This window comes from Leucoraja erinacea, chromosome 16 (genome assembly GCF_028641065.1).
Source record: "Leucoraja erinacea ecotype New England chromosome 16, Leri_hhj_1, whole genome shotgun sequence".
Taxonomy (NCBI): Eukaryota; Metazoa; Chordata; class Chondrichthyes; order Rajiformes; family Rajidae; genus Leucoraja; species Leucoraja erinaceus.
The window spans coordinates 29,631,062-29,647,404 of record NC_073392.1 but is presented as its reverse complement, the minus strand read 5'-3'; the positions used below and the strand labels follow the sequence as shown (position 1 = coordinate 29,647,404).

The 16,343-nt window shown below is 44.2% G+C and overlaps 2 protein-coding genes across 3 annotated transcripts in view; both read left to right on the top strand.

Annotated features, from left to right (window-relative positions):
- The first annotated feature begins 3,856 nt into the window (after positions 1–3,856).
- Positions 3,857–15,233, top strand: LOC129704724 (glutathione peroxidase 1-like). Its single transcript, XM_055648033.1, has 3 exons — positions 3,857–4,176; positions 7,384–7,725; positions 14,701–15,233. Exons 1-3 carry the CDS (start codon positions 3,949–3,951, stop codon positions 14,767–14,769), a joined length of 639 nt encoding a protein of 212 aa, XP_055504008.1. The 5' UTR covers positions 3,857–3,948; the 3' UTR covers positions 14,770–15,233.
- Positions 15,234–15,350: 117 nt separating this feature from the next.
- Positions 15,351–16,343, top strand: part of LOC129704723 (glutathione peroxidase 2-like) — a 28,712-nt gene continuing 27,719 nt past the window's right edge. The window contains exons 1-2 of one of the 2 annotated variants that reach the window (XM_055648032.1): positions 15,351–15,563; positions 15,601–16,026. The gene's annotated coding sequence lies outside the window, so the exon portion shown is untranslated. Of the gene's footprint in view, positions 16,027–16,343 lie in introns of both variants that reach the window. The other variant, XM_055648030.1, reaches the window with a different exon arrangement.

The window sequence follows — 16,343 nt, the reverse complement described above, 5'->3', positions numbered from 1 at the left end:
TTTTAAAAGTATAGGGAAACAAAAATAATACAAATTAAAATATTGCAGGTGTTTTAAATTTGAAATGAGCAGTGGGTGGAAGAGGGTGGAGGGGAGGCTGGAACTCTTTGGGTGTGGAAGGGTAGGAACCGAGAGGTGGAAATGGGAAAGAGACTGGAAATAAAGTAGACCATAGGAAAGTACTCTGCCTTTGTTCGTTCTCTCTGGATAGGATGACCACTCTTCCTGACTTGGTCAGGAAAAATGACCTAGAAAAAAATGCATTTTAATCTAAAGTTGTTGACAATATTATAAACGTGTAATATTATTAAAAGGATCGGTATTCATGTAGAAGTCCCATTCGAAGCAAAACCTTCAATCAGCAATGTGATTCTCACCATGGACTATTGAAGAAAGTTCATGCTATAAATGTATACTATATACAGTACAGTAACTCTTGTATGGTAAAACAGTCCAATGGACTAGACCAAACAAGTTCTGTTCACAGAACAGCCAGGGTAACTGAGCCCCCACCAACACTAAACAAGACGCAAGTGAATTTTTTTTTTCGAAAATGTGAACTAGAACTTACATAAGGACGTGGTCTAGACTCGAGCCAACTCATTTCTTTGTTGTGCAGCCCAGCATGTCAACATGATCATAAGTGACGCAACATTGATCTTATGTCATAAAACGTCATAGAAAAACCGTACAGCATAGGAACAGGCCCTTCGGCCCTTAATGTCCCCGCCGAACATGATGCTAAATTCAATTAACCTCTGCCTGCATTTATTTGAGCCATAGACCTTCCAATCTGTGCATATCCAAAAGCCACTTAAACACAGATCAAACCTCAACCATGAAGATACTGCTATAGCAGTATTAGTTGGGTCAAGACCCCTCGGTTTAAAAAATGGCTGTCCTGCTTTTCAAAAAATGTTTCTCATCCATATCTGGAAATCGATCTTTGAAAACGATCCCTAAATGGAAAGACATGCTCATAATCACCTCCAAAATGTCATCAGGTAGCCTATCGTGCTAAATTTGATAATAACTCAACTGTGACCAAGCATTGACCAATTTCCAATTTGTGTGCAGGGGGTAAAATCCAGATAGGGCCAGTGAAACCGGTCAATAAAGCAGTTAGTGAGTGTATTGGGGTCTGAGCATGGGATAGATAACACACCATGGATACAGATGTGGAAAACAGTTCTCTTCTTTGTATTTCCTAGTTACAAAAAGGACTCGCCCAGCTGAATTTTTTTTTCTCTCTACCTCTGATTCCATCCACGTTTAAATTTAAAAATCATGTACGCGAACAATAGCGATGATAATTTCCTGGATGTTTAAGAAGGAACTGCAGATGCAAAGGTAGACAAAAATGCTGGAGAAAATCAGCGGGTGCGGCAGCATCTATGGAGCGAAGGAAATAGGCAACGTTTCGGGCCGCAACCCTTCTTCAGACTGATGCAGGGTGGGGGGGGGGGAAGAAAGGAAGAGGGCTGAGGGAGAGCTGAGAAGGGCAGGAGACAGTGAGGGCTACCGCTGGGTTGTAAACTCCCCAAGCGGAATATGAGGTGCTGCTCCTCCAATTTCCAGTCGTCCTCACTCTGGCCATGGAAAAGGCACAAGTCTGAAAGGTCAGATTAGGAATGGGAGGGGGAGTTGAAGTGCTGAGCCACTGGGAGATCAGGTTGGTTATTGGGGACGGAGCGGAGGTGTTGGGCGAAGCGATCGCCAAGCCTACGCTTTGTCTCACCAATGTAGATCAGCTGACATCTAGAGCAGCGGATGAGAGCAGTGTTACGGGGAATGGAAGAAACCATGGTGAGAGCCTCATCTATAGTAGGGGAGGGGAACCCCCGTTCCCTGAAGAATGAGGACATCTCCGATGCATCGGAAATATCCTCATTCTTCAGGGAACGGGGGTCCCCTCCCCTACTATTGATGAGGCTCTCACCAGGGTTTCTTTCATGCCCCGTAACACTGCTCTCTCTCCCCATCCCCCCACTTTTAACAAGGGCAGAGTCCCACTAGTCCTCACTTTCCACCCTACTAGCCGTCACATACAACAAATAATCCTCCGTCAATTTCCCCACCTCCAACGTGACCCCAACACTCGCCACATCTTCCCATCTCCTCCCCTGTCCGCGTTCCGCAAAGACCGCTCCCTCCATAACTCCCTGGTCAATACGTCCCTTAACACCCGTACCACCCCCTCCCCGGGCACTTTCCCTTGCAACCGCAAAAAATGCTACACTTGTCGCTTTACCTCCCCCGTTGTCTCCATTCAAGGACCCAAGCAGTCATTCCAGGTGCGACAGAGGTTCACCTGCACTTCCTCCAACCTCATCTACTGCATCCGCTGCTCTGGATGTCAGCTGATCTACATCGGTGAGACCAAGCGTAGGCTTGGCGATCCCTTCACCCAACACCTCCGCTCGTTCCACATTAACCAACCTGATCTCCCAGTGGCTCAGCACTTCAACTCCCCCTCACATTCCAAATCCGATCTTTCTGTCCTGGGTCTCCTCCATGGCCAGAGTGAGGACCACCGGAAATTGGAGGAGCAGCACCTCATATAGGGTGATTTCACTAAAGGTCACTGGAGCGTAGATCCGCACCCACGTGACCAAAATTCTCAAGTGGAGGACACTCGAGGGTTCGGTACATGTTAGTGGATGGGAAAAAACGCATTTTCCCACCCGTTAAAAACATAGAAAACGGCGAGGTTGTGAGCTGCAATTTACTGTGCCAGTCGGGGTGACCGTGAGGCACAGCTACCTAGATTTACAGGGGGAAAAAAAGATAGCAAGTAAGGTAAATCAAGAGGGAACATGAAGGTGCCAAACTTCGGCTGAAATGAACAGCCGACTATTGCCGTGGAGATCTCACCAGGTCAAAATATCCCCGTAACATGCTCTCTCTCCCCCCATCCCCCCACTTTTAACAAAAGCAGAGTCCCATAGTCCTCACTTTCCACCCTACTAGCCGTCACAAGCAACAAATAATCCTCCGATAATTTGGAGCACCTCCAAATGACCCCAAATATCGGCAAATGTTTCCTGTTCATTTCCGTCGGTTTGGCACCTTCAGTTCCCTCTTGATATTTACCTCTTGCTATCTCAATTTTTTTTCCTGTAAATCCCGTAGCACCCCCCCACGGTCACCCCGAACCGCACAGAAATGCTATACTCACAACCTCGCCCCTTTCTATGTTTTTAAGGACCCAAGGGAAAATGCCAGTTTTTTTCCAGGTTCACTAACACCTCCCGAACCTCATCTACTGCATCCGCTGCTCTGGATGTCAGCTGATCTACATCGGTGAGACCACGCGTAGGCTTGGCGATCCCTTCACCCAACACCTCCGCTCGTTCCACATTAACCAACCTGATCTCCCAGTGGCTCAGCACTTCAACTCCACCTCACATTCCAAATCCGATCTTTCTGTCCTGGGTCTCCACCATGGCCAGAGTGAGGACCACCGGAAATTGGAGGAGCAGCATCTCATATTCCGCTTGGGCAGTCTGCACCCCAGCAGCATGAACATTGACTTCTCCAATTTCAGGTAGTCCTCACTGTCTCCTCCCCTTCTCAGCTCTCCCTCAGCCCTCTGGCTCCTCTTCCTTTCCCCCCCCCCCCCCCCCCCCCCCTCCCTACATCAGTCTGAAGAAGGGTTTCGGCCCGAAACGTTGCATATTTCCTTCGCTCCATAGATGCTGCCTCACCCGCTGAGTTTCTCCAGCACTTTTGTCTACCTATAATTTCCTGGATGCAGCTTTGACGTATCGTGGTGGTGGTAGTTTGACGTTGATGCAGTCACAATGAAATGAGCAGGTTTGTGTGTGTGTGTGTGTGTGAAAGGCACTGATCGGGGTTGCCCCAGTTTGCCTGAGGCTTGACAGCAGTGCAGCGACACCTGACTCCGCTTTCCCAACAGCAGAGTTTGGACAAATAACAACTCTAATTATGAAGAAAGCCAACAGAAACTGTTTTTATGACTTTACCGCTAAGCTATTGAGCGGCGATACGTTACATTTCTCCAAACTCAAGGAGAAGGTCGTGTTGATTGTCAACGTCGCCTCCCTCTGAAGCCAAACCAGCAGGGATTACCACGACCTCAATGACCTCCAGAAGAAGTTTGGCAAATTTGGGTTCCTGGTCCTTGGCTTTCCTTGCAATCAGTTCGGCCACCAAGTAAGTTTAAAATGTGTGCGTGTGCGTGTGTGTGTGTGTGTGTGTGGGGGGGTGGGGTCCGAAATGTGTTTTGGAGCGGGACATCCACCCAAATAAACGAAGACATGTTTCATTTGAAAAGAATAGGGAATGTAGTCGTGACCCCTGTTAAAGTGAGGTCTGTGTGTTTTAAATCTAGACCAAATGGACCAGTGTCGCCAATATATTGATTCCATTAGTGGATGTCGTTCACTGAATGGGTTCGTTTTCGAACAATATTGATTTAAAATTGAAATTGGCGTCTGAAGAAGGGTTTCGGCCCGAAACGTTGCCTATTTCCTTCGCTCCATAGATGCTGCTGCACCCGCTGAGTTTCTCCAGCATTTTTGTGTACCTTCGCTTTGACACTTTTCTGTTGGCTACAGTTCCACTTGGAAGTGTTTCTTTATTCTTAATTCACAATTATTACAAATTGTTTGAACAATCTGAAAAAGGGTCTCGACCCGAAACGTCACCTTATCCATGTTCTCCAGCGATGCTGCCTGACCCGCTGAGTTACTCCGGCATTGTCTTTCCTTGGAAATTCATAGGTCGCTGTTCATTGCGTAAATGCAGCGTATAGTTTGACATCGATTGACTGCTGTTTGCCGTAATTTCAAAAATGCAGTTCAATCCTGACAGTGAAGATACTCTACAGACATACCTTGCACTACCATCGACTTGTTTTCCGATTCCATCTTGCACCAATCTCTTGCTTTTGCACAGTCTTTTTATTTTCTCTATCTTGTGTGATTTGTGTAGATGACGTTTTTGTGTATCTACTCCTGCAAGCAACATTTTCATTGCACTTGTACCTCACTGTACTTGTGCATGTGATAATATACGATTTATAGTCATTGAGTCTTACGGAAACAAACCCTTCGGCCCAACTCGACCATTCTGACCAAAGACGTCCCATCTAGACTAGATGTTGGTTTGCACCGAAGATAGACACAAAATGCTGGAGTGACTCAGCCAGTCAGGCAGCATCTCTAGAAAAAGGAATAGGTGACTTTTCGAGTCGAGACCCTTATTCAGCCCAGGTGTCTATCCATCTAAGCTAGTCCAATTTGTCCGTATTTGGCATATATCCCTCTAAACGTTTCCTTTCCATGTACCTGCCCAAGTGACTTGTGAGTACTGTTATAGTAGTTGCCTCAGCTACCTCCTCTGGCAGCTTCTTCCATATACCCAATAAGCTCTGTGCCCTCACTTGAAATGGGAGGAAACATTTCTCCTCGGTCCTCCTTTAGAAGCCGAGCAACTCTGCCTCTGCGCCCTGTTGTCTTCGTGACGAGTGCATGCGCATAACCTTTTGCTACATGTCGCATCACATGTTCCACTCATGTCTGGAAAGGCCTCAATTCAAAATGTTCTGTCCATTTCCCTCCACCGATGCTGCCTGACACACCGACTTCCTCCAGTTCTTTGTTTTTACACCCAATTTAGTTGGTGCATTACAGAGGTGCCTCCCGTGAGTGGCATCCCAGAGCTAACGGATTTGTTTTTATCCCACTTTCTCGCTATTAAAAACAACTTGTTTTTTGTTTCGCAGTTCTGATGATGGATCCCTGCTCTGCTCTTCTTTCCAAAGATGCTACCTGACCTGCTGAGCATTTCCTGCATTTTCTGTTTTTTCTTCACATTTGCAGCATTTCTTTGTCATTCAATGGTTATTGGGTACTGCTGCTAGGTTAGAACCATCTCTTCTATTGCCCACCTGCCCAGAACTCGAGCAGTATCTGTGGTATAGCCTTACTTTGGTCTCTTCAGCCACCTGAGATAACACAGAAGGGAAGTGCAAGAAAGTTCCATTGACCCGAATAGACCACCCCCCAAAATAACACAAAGTGCTGGAATAACTCAGGGACGGCACAGTGGTAGAGATGCTGTCTTACAGCGCCAGAGACCCAGGTTTGATCCTGGCCATAGATGCTGTCTGTACGGAGTTTGTACATTTGCGCCGTGACTGTGTGCATTTTCTCCAGGTGCTCTGGTTTTCTCCCACATTCCAAAGACATGCAGGTTACTTGGCTTCTGTACATTGCCTCTGATGCGTAGGATGTGAAACTGGGATAACATGGAAATAGTATAGGGAGGTTGCACGGCAGTCGAGGTCACGTGCGAGTACATGCAATAAATATCAGGTAAGCATTTAATATGGCTGCCAGCACAGCCGGCCCTTCTTCTGTCCCAGCATCCGGACTCCACACCGGGGGGGGGGGGGGGGGGGGGGGGAGGAGGAAGGGTCGGTTCGGTGTGTTTTGAATTACATTTTACTCAGATGCAAGCCAAGGAATGGCATAATTGTTAGCTGTTAATTGGACATAATCAACCTCAGCAAATTGACAATATCTTTGAAAGGGAGTGGGTGTTTAAGCTGTCAGGACATTTTATTATTCGATAAAATATACACCTCAATAGCATAATGATAGAAAACTTACTTTTCCGCACACCACTCGCAAGTCTGGAGACTTTTTTAATGAGAAATTTAGCTTCAGAAGCGTTTTATTTTTGCATGTAAAAACCCACTTGAGAACCATGGACGATTTTAGAATTTTACAGCCAGATTTATCACTTCTGAAACTTTTTAGATACCAAAGGAATCAAGAAAAAACATAAATTATGCCTTACTGTTGATGAAATGCAGTGAGCAAACGCGATAATTCCCAATATTTTCAATCTCGATATCTGCACGGCCAATGATTGCCAACCACTTTAGCTGTTGTTGTCCCTTCACCTGTCGCTTCTCTCTACCATTATTTATCCTCACTTTTGGGAGTCTGTAGGATAAATGTCTCTCGCGGTTACCCCGATTTCCACATTTATTTACAGCGCAGAAATTGACCATTTCAGTTGTTTTTAACAAGAAAGTACTGCGTTTCATGTATTAACAATGTATGCCAAGGCTGTCATGTCCTCCACATGGATTGAGCTGTTCCGTGCGTCAAGCCCTTTGACCCGATGACCTTACGTGCAACCCCTCTATATGAATGATTTTTGGCCGGCACAGATCCGGTGCTTTCCACGTTGCATCTCTAAACAAAACTAAACTCAGCGGGTCCGGCAGCATCTGTGGAGAACATGGACAGTCTTCCACTGGATAAGATTGTGTGCAGTTGTGAATGTCAACGGTTGGATGGTGTCAATTATCTTGAACGTAACATTGTTTTCTAATTGATATTGTAGGAAAACAATTCCAACAATGAGATTCTAAAAGCCTTGAAGTATGTACGTCCGGGTGAAGGCTTTGAGCCTAATTTCTGTATAACTGAAAAGACATTTGTGAACGGCGCAGACACAAATCCAATCTACCGTTTCCTAAAGGAGAAGTTGCCAGCGCCGTGTGATGAACCAAACATCTTAACAACCAAACGTGAACATATTATTTGGGAACCGGTCTGTCGCAATGACATCTCTTGGAACTTTGAGAAATTCCTCATCTCGTCAAATGGAGAGCCATTCCAGCGTTACAGTAACATTTTCCCTACCGCTAACATTGGGAATGACATCAAATCTCTTCTTCCACAGGTCCATATTTAACGTTGTGAATAATCTTCCTCTTAATATAGCAATGTGAATATTATAGTCTTCAATAGTCAAATATAACATAGTGAATATAGTATTTATATCTTAATTGTGAAAAATGCCATTGTTAGGTTTCTTTTTTTAAGGGGAGGGGGATCTGTGGCTTGCTGGCAGAACCAGTATTTATTACCCACTCGTAATGGCTCTTGAAGAGATGATGATAAGTATGGTCTTGAACTGTCGCAGTGGCTCTGGTGACACAGCACTGTGTAGAAGGGCATTCCAGAATTTAGCCTTAGTAATGGCAAAGGAAATAGCAGTATGTTTCCAAATGTGTTTTGGGGAGAGTAGACACAGTAGACAGAAGTCATTGTAGGAGGGAGTGAATATTCAGAGTAAGACACAAAGTGCCTGGGTCAACGGGATAGGCAGCATCCCTGGAGAACATGGATAGGTGACATTTCGTGGACCCTTCTTCAGACCCGCTGAGTTACTCCAGCATTTTGTGTCTTTTTTTTGTAAACCAGCATCTACAGTTCTTTGCTTCTACATTTTGAGTATTGGATTGCAGGTGGGCTGCTTCTCCTGAATGAGCCATTTGATGCTGCTGGAGCTGCAGTCACTTAGATAAACAGGGAGCCTTCCATCATTCTCCTGACAAGTGCTTTGTAGGTAGTGGAAAGATTTTTGAGTGGCAAGAGGGCAGTTAATTGCCATAGCATACCAGCCTTTGTCCTGCTCTTGAAACCACAGCATTCACAGTGCCCTCCATAATGTTTGGGACAAAGACCCAACATTTATTTAATTGCCTCTGTAGTCTGTACACAATTTGTGATTTGTAATAGAAAAAAAACCACATGTGGTTAAAGTGCGCATTGTCATATTTTAATAAAGCCCATTTTTATACATTTTGGTTTCACCATGTAGAAATTCCAGCAGTGTATATACAAAGTCCCCCCATTTCAGGGCACCATAATGTTTGGGATACAGCAATGTCAGTAAAATAAAGTAGTCATGTTTAGTATTTTATTGCATATCCTTTGCATGCAATGACTGTTTGAAGTCTGTGATTCATGGATCTCACCAGTTGCTGGGTGTCATCGCTGATGATGCTCTGCCAGGCCTGTATTGTAGCCATCTTTAGCTGATGCTTGTTTTGTGGGCTGGTCCCTTTAAGTTTCTCTTCAGCATATAAATTGCATGCTCAATTGGGTTCAAATCGGGTGATTGACTTGGCTATTTTTTATCTTTGAAAAACTCCTTTGTTGCTTTATCAGTATTTTTGGGATCATTGTCTTGCTGTAGAATAAACCACCGGCCAATGAGTTTTGAGGTATTTGTTTGAACTTGAGCAGATAGGATGTGCCTATCTACTTCAGAATTCATTATGCTACTACCATCAGCAGTTGTATCATCAATGAAGATAAGTGAGCCAGTACTTTCAGCAGCCATACATGCCCAGGCCATAACACCCCCACCACCGTGTTTCACATATGAGGTGGTATGCTTTGGATCTTGGGTAGTTCCTTCTCTCCTCCATACTTTGCTCTTGCCATCACTCTGATATAAGTAAATCTTCATCTCACCTGTGCACGTCCTTTTTCCAGAATTGTGGTTACTCTTTTTAGTACTTCTTGGCAAACTGTAACCTGGCCATCCTATTTTTGCGGCTAACCAGTGGTTTGATTAAGGATAAGGGGGAAATCCTTTAAAACCGAGATGAGAAGAAGACTTTTTTCACACAGAGAGTGGTGAATCTCTGGAACTCTCTGCCACAGAGGGTAGTTGAGGCCAGTTCATTGGCTATATTTAAGAGGGAGTTAGATGTGGCCCTTGTGGCTAAGGGGATCAGGGGGTATGGAGAGAAGGCAGGTACGGGATACTGAGTGGATGATCAGCCATGATCATATTGAATGGCGGTGCAGGCTCGAAGGGCCTACTCCTGCACCTAATTTCTATGTTCTATGTTTTGCATCTTGCAGTGTAGCCTCTGTATTTCTGTTCAAGTCTTCTGTGAGCAGTAGTCATTAACAAATCCACACCTGACTCATGAAGAGTGTTTCTGCTCTGTCGGACTTTTTGGGTTTGGGTTTGGGTTTTTTTCTTTATTATAGAGAGATTTCTTCTGTCATCAGCTGTGGAGGTCTTCCTTGGCCTGCCAGTCCCTTTGCGATTCGCAAGTTCACCAGTGCTCTCTTTCTTCTTAATGATGTCCAAAACAGTTGTTCGTAAGCCTAAGGTTTGGCTGATGTCGCTAACAGTTTTATTCTTGTTTCTCAGTCTCATAATGGTTTCTTTGACTTTTATTGGCACAACTTTGGACCTCACGTTGATAAACAGCAATAAAAGTTTCCAAAAGTTTCCAAAACCCAGCTGTACATGGTGAAACCAAAATGTATAAAAATTACCTTTATTAAAATCTGACAATGTGCACTTCAACCACATGTGATCAGTATCCAAAATTATCTTCCATTGTGCAAGGTATCACTCCAACCATTGCAGTGTTTTCCACTTAACTTTACCATTGACTTCACTTTCGTCATGGCTCCATGATATCAAGTCGGGGTGGAAGATCGTAACCTTCACGTGGTCCGCCCTGTTTTGACTAATGCAATCAACCCGGCATGCACAATCAAATAAGATCAAATAGAACAAGTTGTCCTACAACATTAGGCTGTGCACGCCATACACAATAAGCAGAGAAGAAGAAGGTATCAAGTCCTACTTTGATGCATTTATTGCCAGCCAGGTTTTGATCAAGTTTGCGATGAGGTCTGGAACTGAGTAGTTGTGGTGAAATCCAAACTGGCCATTGGTAAGCAGATTATTGATGACTAATTGATGCTTGATAGCCAGCCATGTGGTGATTGAGAGTAGGCTGTTTGGATGGTATTTGGAATCACAAAATTGTACCAGCACAGAAATAGACCTTTGGCCCACGTGGACCATTCCCACCATGATCCCCATCAATGCTAAGCCCAATCACCTGGATTGGATCCGTATCCCACATCTCCATTTCTATCAAGTACCTGTCCAAATGCTTTCTCAACAGTTCCATTGTATCAACCTCTACCACCTCCTTTAAAATATAGAATACAACACAGTATATCACACAAACAAACCCTTTGGCCCGTGATGTCTGATGTCAAAATTCCAAATTAAACAAACCTCTACTGCTTGCACATGACCCATATTCCTCTATTCATTGGATATTCATGTGTCCATCTAAAAACTTAAACACCACTGTATTACCTGCTTCAACCATCACTCCCGGCAACGCCTTCAAGGCACCTACCTTTCTTTGTGTATAAAACTTGTCCTTTAAAGCTCACCTTAAAGCTTTGCCCTTTAGTATTTGACATTTCCACTCTGGGAATAAGATTTTCACTGACAACAATATTTATGTCTCTTATAATTTTTTTAACTTTTATTTAGTCTACCCTCAGCTTCCAATGGTCCAGAATAAACATCCAAGTTTGTCCAACCTTTTCTTAAAGCTAAATCCAGACAGCATCCTGGTAAACCTCTGTACATTCTTCAAAGCCTCCTTCCTGTAATGGGGAAACCTGAACTGCACATAATATTCCAAATGCAGCCAAAACAACATTTTATAAAGCTCCAACATGACATCTTGACGCTGATGCACAATGCTGCAACAAATTAAGGCGAATATAACCGTATGTTTTCTTTGAGACTCTATCTACTTGTGTTGTCATTTTCAGGCTGCTATTGACTTGGACCCAGATCCTGCTGTATTTCAATGCCATTAAACTCATGCCATTAACAGTACATGTTATCTTTACATTTGACCTTCCATAATTATTGCACCATTCCAAAAGCAATACCTTATGCTTGCCTGGATTAAACTCCATCTGCAATTTCTCTGCCCATATCTGTAAATTATCTGGATGCTGCTGTATCCTTTGGCAGCCCTCTTCACTGTCTGCAACTCCACTAATGTTGGTGTTGACTGCAAACTTACTAACCAATTTACATTGTTGTCCATTCCTCAAGACATTCATGTATTTCATAAATAAGTCCCAGCACTGCTTCCTGTGGAATGCAAGAAAAACACTCTTTCCACCATTAGCCCCTGGTTCTTTGGTGTCAGTTTTAAATCCAAGCTACCAAGTCACCATCGATCCCATACATCTTAAAGTGCCAGTTGCATTTGTCTTGTTTTATTGTGAACATGATATACCTGGACAATTTTCAATATTGTTGGGTAGATGGCAGCCTTGTAATTGTAATGAAATTGTTTGGTAGTGGTGCATCTTATTCTGGAGAATCAGTCTTCAGGACTACAGTTGGGATGTTGATTAATGCTATAATATTTACTGCATCTTGTGCTCATCCATTTCTTTATATTATGTGGTGTGATTTGAACTGACTACAGACAGACTTATCTGACAGAAAGAAGGGCAGGTAAATCATTGAACACAGTTGTAAATGCTTCCTTGTCTCTGGCACTGAAAGTCATACAGCTAACAGCACAGAATCAGGTCCTTTTATATGATCCTACATGATAGGAGTAGAATTAGGTCATTTGGCCCATCAAGTCTACTCCGCCATTGAATCATGGCTGATCTATCTCTTCCTCCTAACCCCATTCTCCTGCCTTCTCCCCAAAATCTCTGACACCCTTGGGCCCACCTTGTCCACACCGATCAAGTTGGCATACTGGGATAGTCCCATTTGGCCCATATCCCACTTAAGCCTTTCCTATCTGCCCAGCATATCTGTCCAAATGTCTTTTAAACATGATAATTGTATCTGCTTCTATAGCTTTATCTGCCAGCTCATTCCAGGTACTTCCTAACCCTTATGTGGAAAAATTGTGCTCCTGAAATCCCTCTAAAATCTTTCCCCGGTCACCCTAAGCCAATGCCACTTGATTTTAGAAGCCTCTCTGCTGGGGGGAAAAAAACAGTGGGTGTTCATATTATCTGTGCCCCTCATGATCTTGTACAGTTCAATAAGGTAACCCCTCAGCCACCCATGCACTAAAAACAGTTCCAGTCTATCCAACCTCTCCCTATAACTCAAGCACACAAGTCCAGGCAACATCCTAGTGAATCCTTTTTTGCATTTTGCTCTTATGCTGGGCACTTCTAACATTGAGGATGGGGGTGTATTTGGACTCTCCTCCTCCTATTATTTATGTTACCCACCAACATTGTCAATCAGATATGACAACTTTCAGGCCTTCAATCTTGATTTCAGGTTGTGAGACAGCTTAGGTCTTGCTACTGCATGTAATTTTTTGCAGTTTAGATCGTATGTAGCGTCTATGTTTTAGCTTCACTAGTCCACCATCTCTTCATTCTTGGTATTGCTCGTGCTAGTCCAAGCATGCTCTTCTGCATTCGTCTTTGAGCTAGGATTGATTCTCTGGTTTTGTAGTAAAGATAGGATGAGAGATATGCCAGTTCATGTGGTTAGGTAGTGGTGAAGTGCATTTCTGCACTGCTGGTGGTTCATAATGTTTTACAGTTGCACAGTTTTCTAAGTCTATTAGGTCATTAGTAGAATTAGGTCATTTGGCCCATCAAGTCTACTTCGCCATTGAATCATGGCTGATCTATCTCTTCCTCCTAACCCCATTCTCTTGCAAACCAGACAACATGATGGAGGATGTGCTCAATGTGAAGATAGGACTTTGTTTCCGCAAGGAATGTACACTGGTTACTTCGAACAGGGCTGTTGTGGACAGATGTGTCAATCCGCGAGAGGTAGATTGGTTGAGGCCAAATGTTAAGTAGGTTCATCCCTCATTTTGCTTCACTCTCTACCCGCTGCTGATCACGGACTCCCATTCCACGGATCTGATCTGCCCATGGGACAAGATATACTGAGGGATTGTGATGGTATCTGACAGATTGGCTCAGGTATGATTCTGTGTCAGACCATATCAGGTTGTTGCTTGACTATTTCTTTTTGTTTAGTTTAGTTTAGAGATACATTACGGATACAGGCCTTTCAGCCCACCGAGTCCGCACCGTCCAGCAATCCCTGCACATTAACACAAGCCTATACACATTAGGGACAATTTACACTTATACCAAGTATACAAACCCAAGCCATTTTACTGACAAACCTGTATGTCTATGGAGTGTGGGAGGAAACGGAAGATCTTGGAGAAAATCTATGCGGTCATGGGGAGAACATACAATACAGACAGCACCCATAGACTAGATCGAACCCGGGTCTCCACCGCTGCAAGGCAGCAACTCTACCACCGCGCCACCCACGTGGGAGAGTTATTTTTGAATCTCTGGGAAGGGTCTCCCAATGTAGACACTAGCCACCCTAATTTGTGAGGACTTTGAAAGGTCAGCTGGGCTGCCAGTCGAGTTGATTTCATACCCAGGTGCTCCATACAGTTTTATTCTTGTGTCAGAAGGAACTGCAGATGCTGGTTTACAATGAAGATAGACACAAAATGCTGGAGTAACTCAGTGGGTTTCTAGATCTCTAGGGAACAGGAATAGGTGACGTTTTGGGTCGAGACCCTAGATCAGGCTGCCAGATGAAGAGTCTCGATCCGAAACATCACCCATTCCTTTTCTCCATATATGCTGCCTGACCCGCTGAATTACTCTAGCATTTTGTGTCTATCTACTTTATTCTTCTTCTGTCTGAATGTAATAGTAATGGCACAACGGAGTCACTTGCTTAGCCATTGCAGAGGGCATTTAAGAGTCAACCACGTGGGTGGGTCTGGAATCACAAAGGGCTAGACTGATGGTATTTTCTCTCCCCCTGAAAGGGATCAATGAACCAAATTGTTTTTTACAACAATCTGGTAACTTTTGAGGTCATCATATTTAAGGTGACTTCACTCATTTAGGATTAGTCAAGATTACATAGTTGTAAAATATTAAGTTATAACATCATACAACTATCATAGTAAAAAAATAGTAGAACTGAGGTTTGTTGTTTTTTTGCTTATCTAAGAGCTCTGATTCCTCTCTTTAGAAATCCAAAAATATGAAACGAAAAGGAGAGAGATGTGCAAGCCCTGTCAGAAAAAGGGCTCACCGCTGAAATTAATGGACTTCATCCTTATGCATTGCTGTTAGGCATGTTATAACATGATGGTGCTTTTTGAAATCATTTGAAGCAAAGAGTACTTGATGCAGTCTGTAAAAGTCTAACCTGCAATTACATAATCTGAATGAAATATTGTGAATAAATCTTTTATGACATAAAACTCTCATCAATTTAACTACCGTATTTCCAGGCAATGAAGACCCACCTGCGTCAAAGACGCACCCACAAATTAGGTTGCTAAATTTTGAAAAAAGGATAGCGGGACAGGATCAAGGATTTGGTTTAGTCCAGGGGTCGGCAACATCGCCTGCATGCCCCGGGACTGGCTTCAGTTCCCAGATCCCTCGTGTCCCCGGGACAAGCTGCAGTTCCCAGGTCACCTGCCCCGGGACTGGCTGGAGCACCCATGGACTAGTAGTGATAGAAAGGTAGATAGATAGATAGATAGATAGATAGATAGATAGATAGATAGATAGATAGATAGATAGATAGAGAGATAGATAGATAGATAGATAGATAGATAGATAGATAGATAGATAGATAGATAGATAGAGATAGATAGATAGATAGATAGATAGATAGATAGATAGATAGAGAGAGAGAGAGAGCAAGCCCGGGATGGAGCAGCCAGCCTTCCGTCCAGTAGCTACCCGCCAACCACTACCTCCACCAGTTGCCGAAGGACACCGTGGCTGGCTGGCGGGCGGACTGGCAGAAGGTGCTGAGGTGGCGGCCGGTTCCGCTGTCCGGCCGCTCGCAGTTCACCCAGGACTAGGTGCAGTTCCCAGGTCGCCTGCGAGCCCCAGGACTAGCAGCAGTTCCCAGGTCGCCTGCCCCGGGACTAGTAGAAAGAGGGAGGAAGAGAACGAGCCTGGGACGGAGCAGCCAGCCTTCCGCCCAGTAGCTATCGCCAACCGCCACCGCCAACTGGTGGGCCGGCCGGAAGAAGGCGCTGAGGTGGCGGCCAGTTCCACTGTCCAGTCCCGCCGGTCGCTCGCAGCCATCCAAGCTAATCCCTCCCTGGGCCAGACTCACCACACGCTGTGAAAGGAACTCTCTCCCCCCCCCAGCGGAGTTGTCCTTTTACAGCCGCTTCCCATTCTACAGTCACTTCCCATCAGCTGCCAGCAATGAGGGATAGATTTGGCTATCCCTCAGTACAGCAACATCGTTCTTGATGTTGCTGTACTGAGAGATAGCCAAGTCTATCTTTCTTGGCTAACAACCTAACCTTTGGCCTCCAAGATGCAGGTAAATTTTCATGCCTTATTTTTGTGTAAAAAATAGCATCTTCATTGCCGGGAAATACGAGTTCATAAAATCAGGCCATTTCTACCAGAGAGTTGATCTTGCATGGATGTAAAATGTTACGTGTATATTTATTGGAAACATGTATGGGATGCGGGTTTCTCTGTGAAAACTAGCCTTGATTGTCTTTCCTAATTGTCTCTGAGGTGGTGGTGAGCCATCTTCTAGAGAAACATCTGTATCTCCAATGAAGGTACTCCCACAATTCTGTTGGGTAATTATTTCCACATTTTATACATATTTCCAATGAAGGAATAATA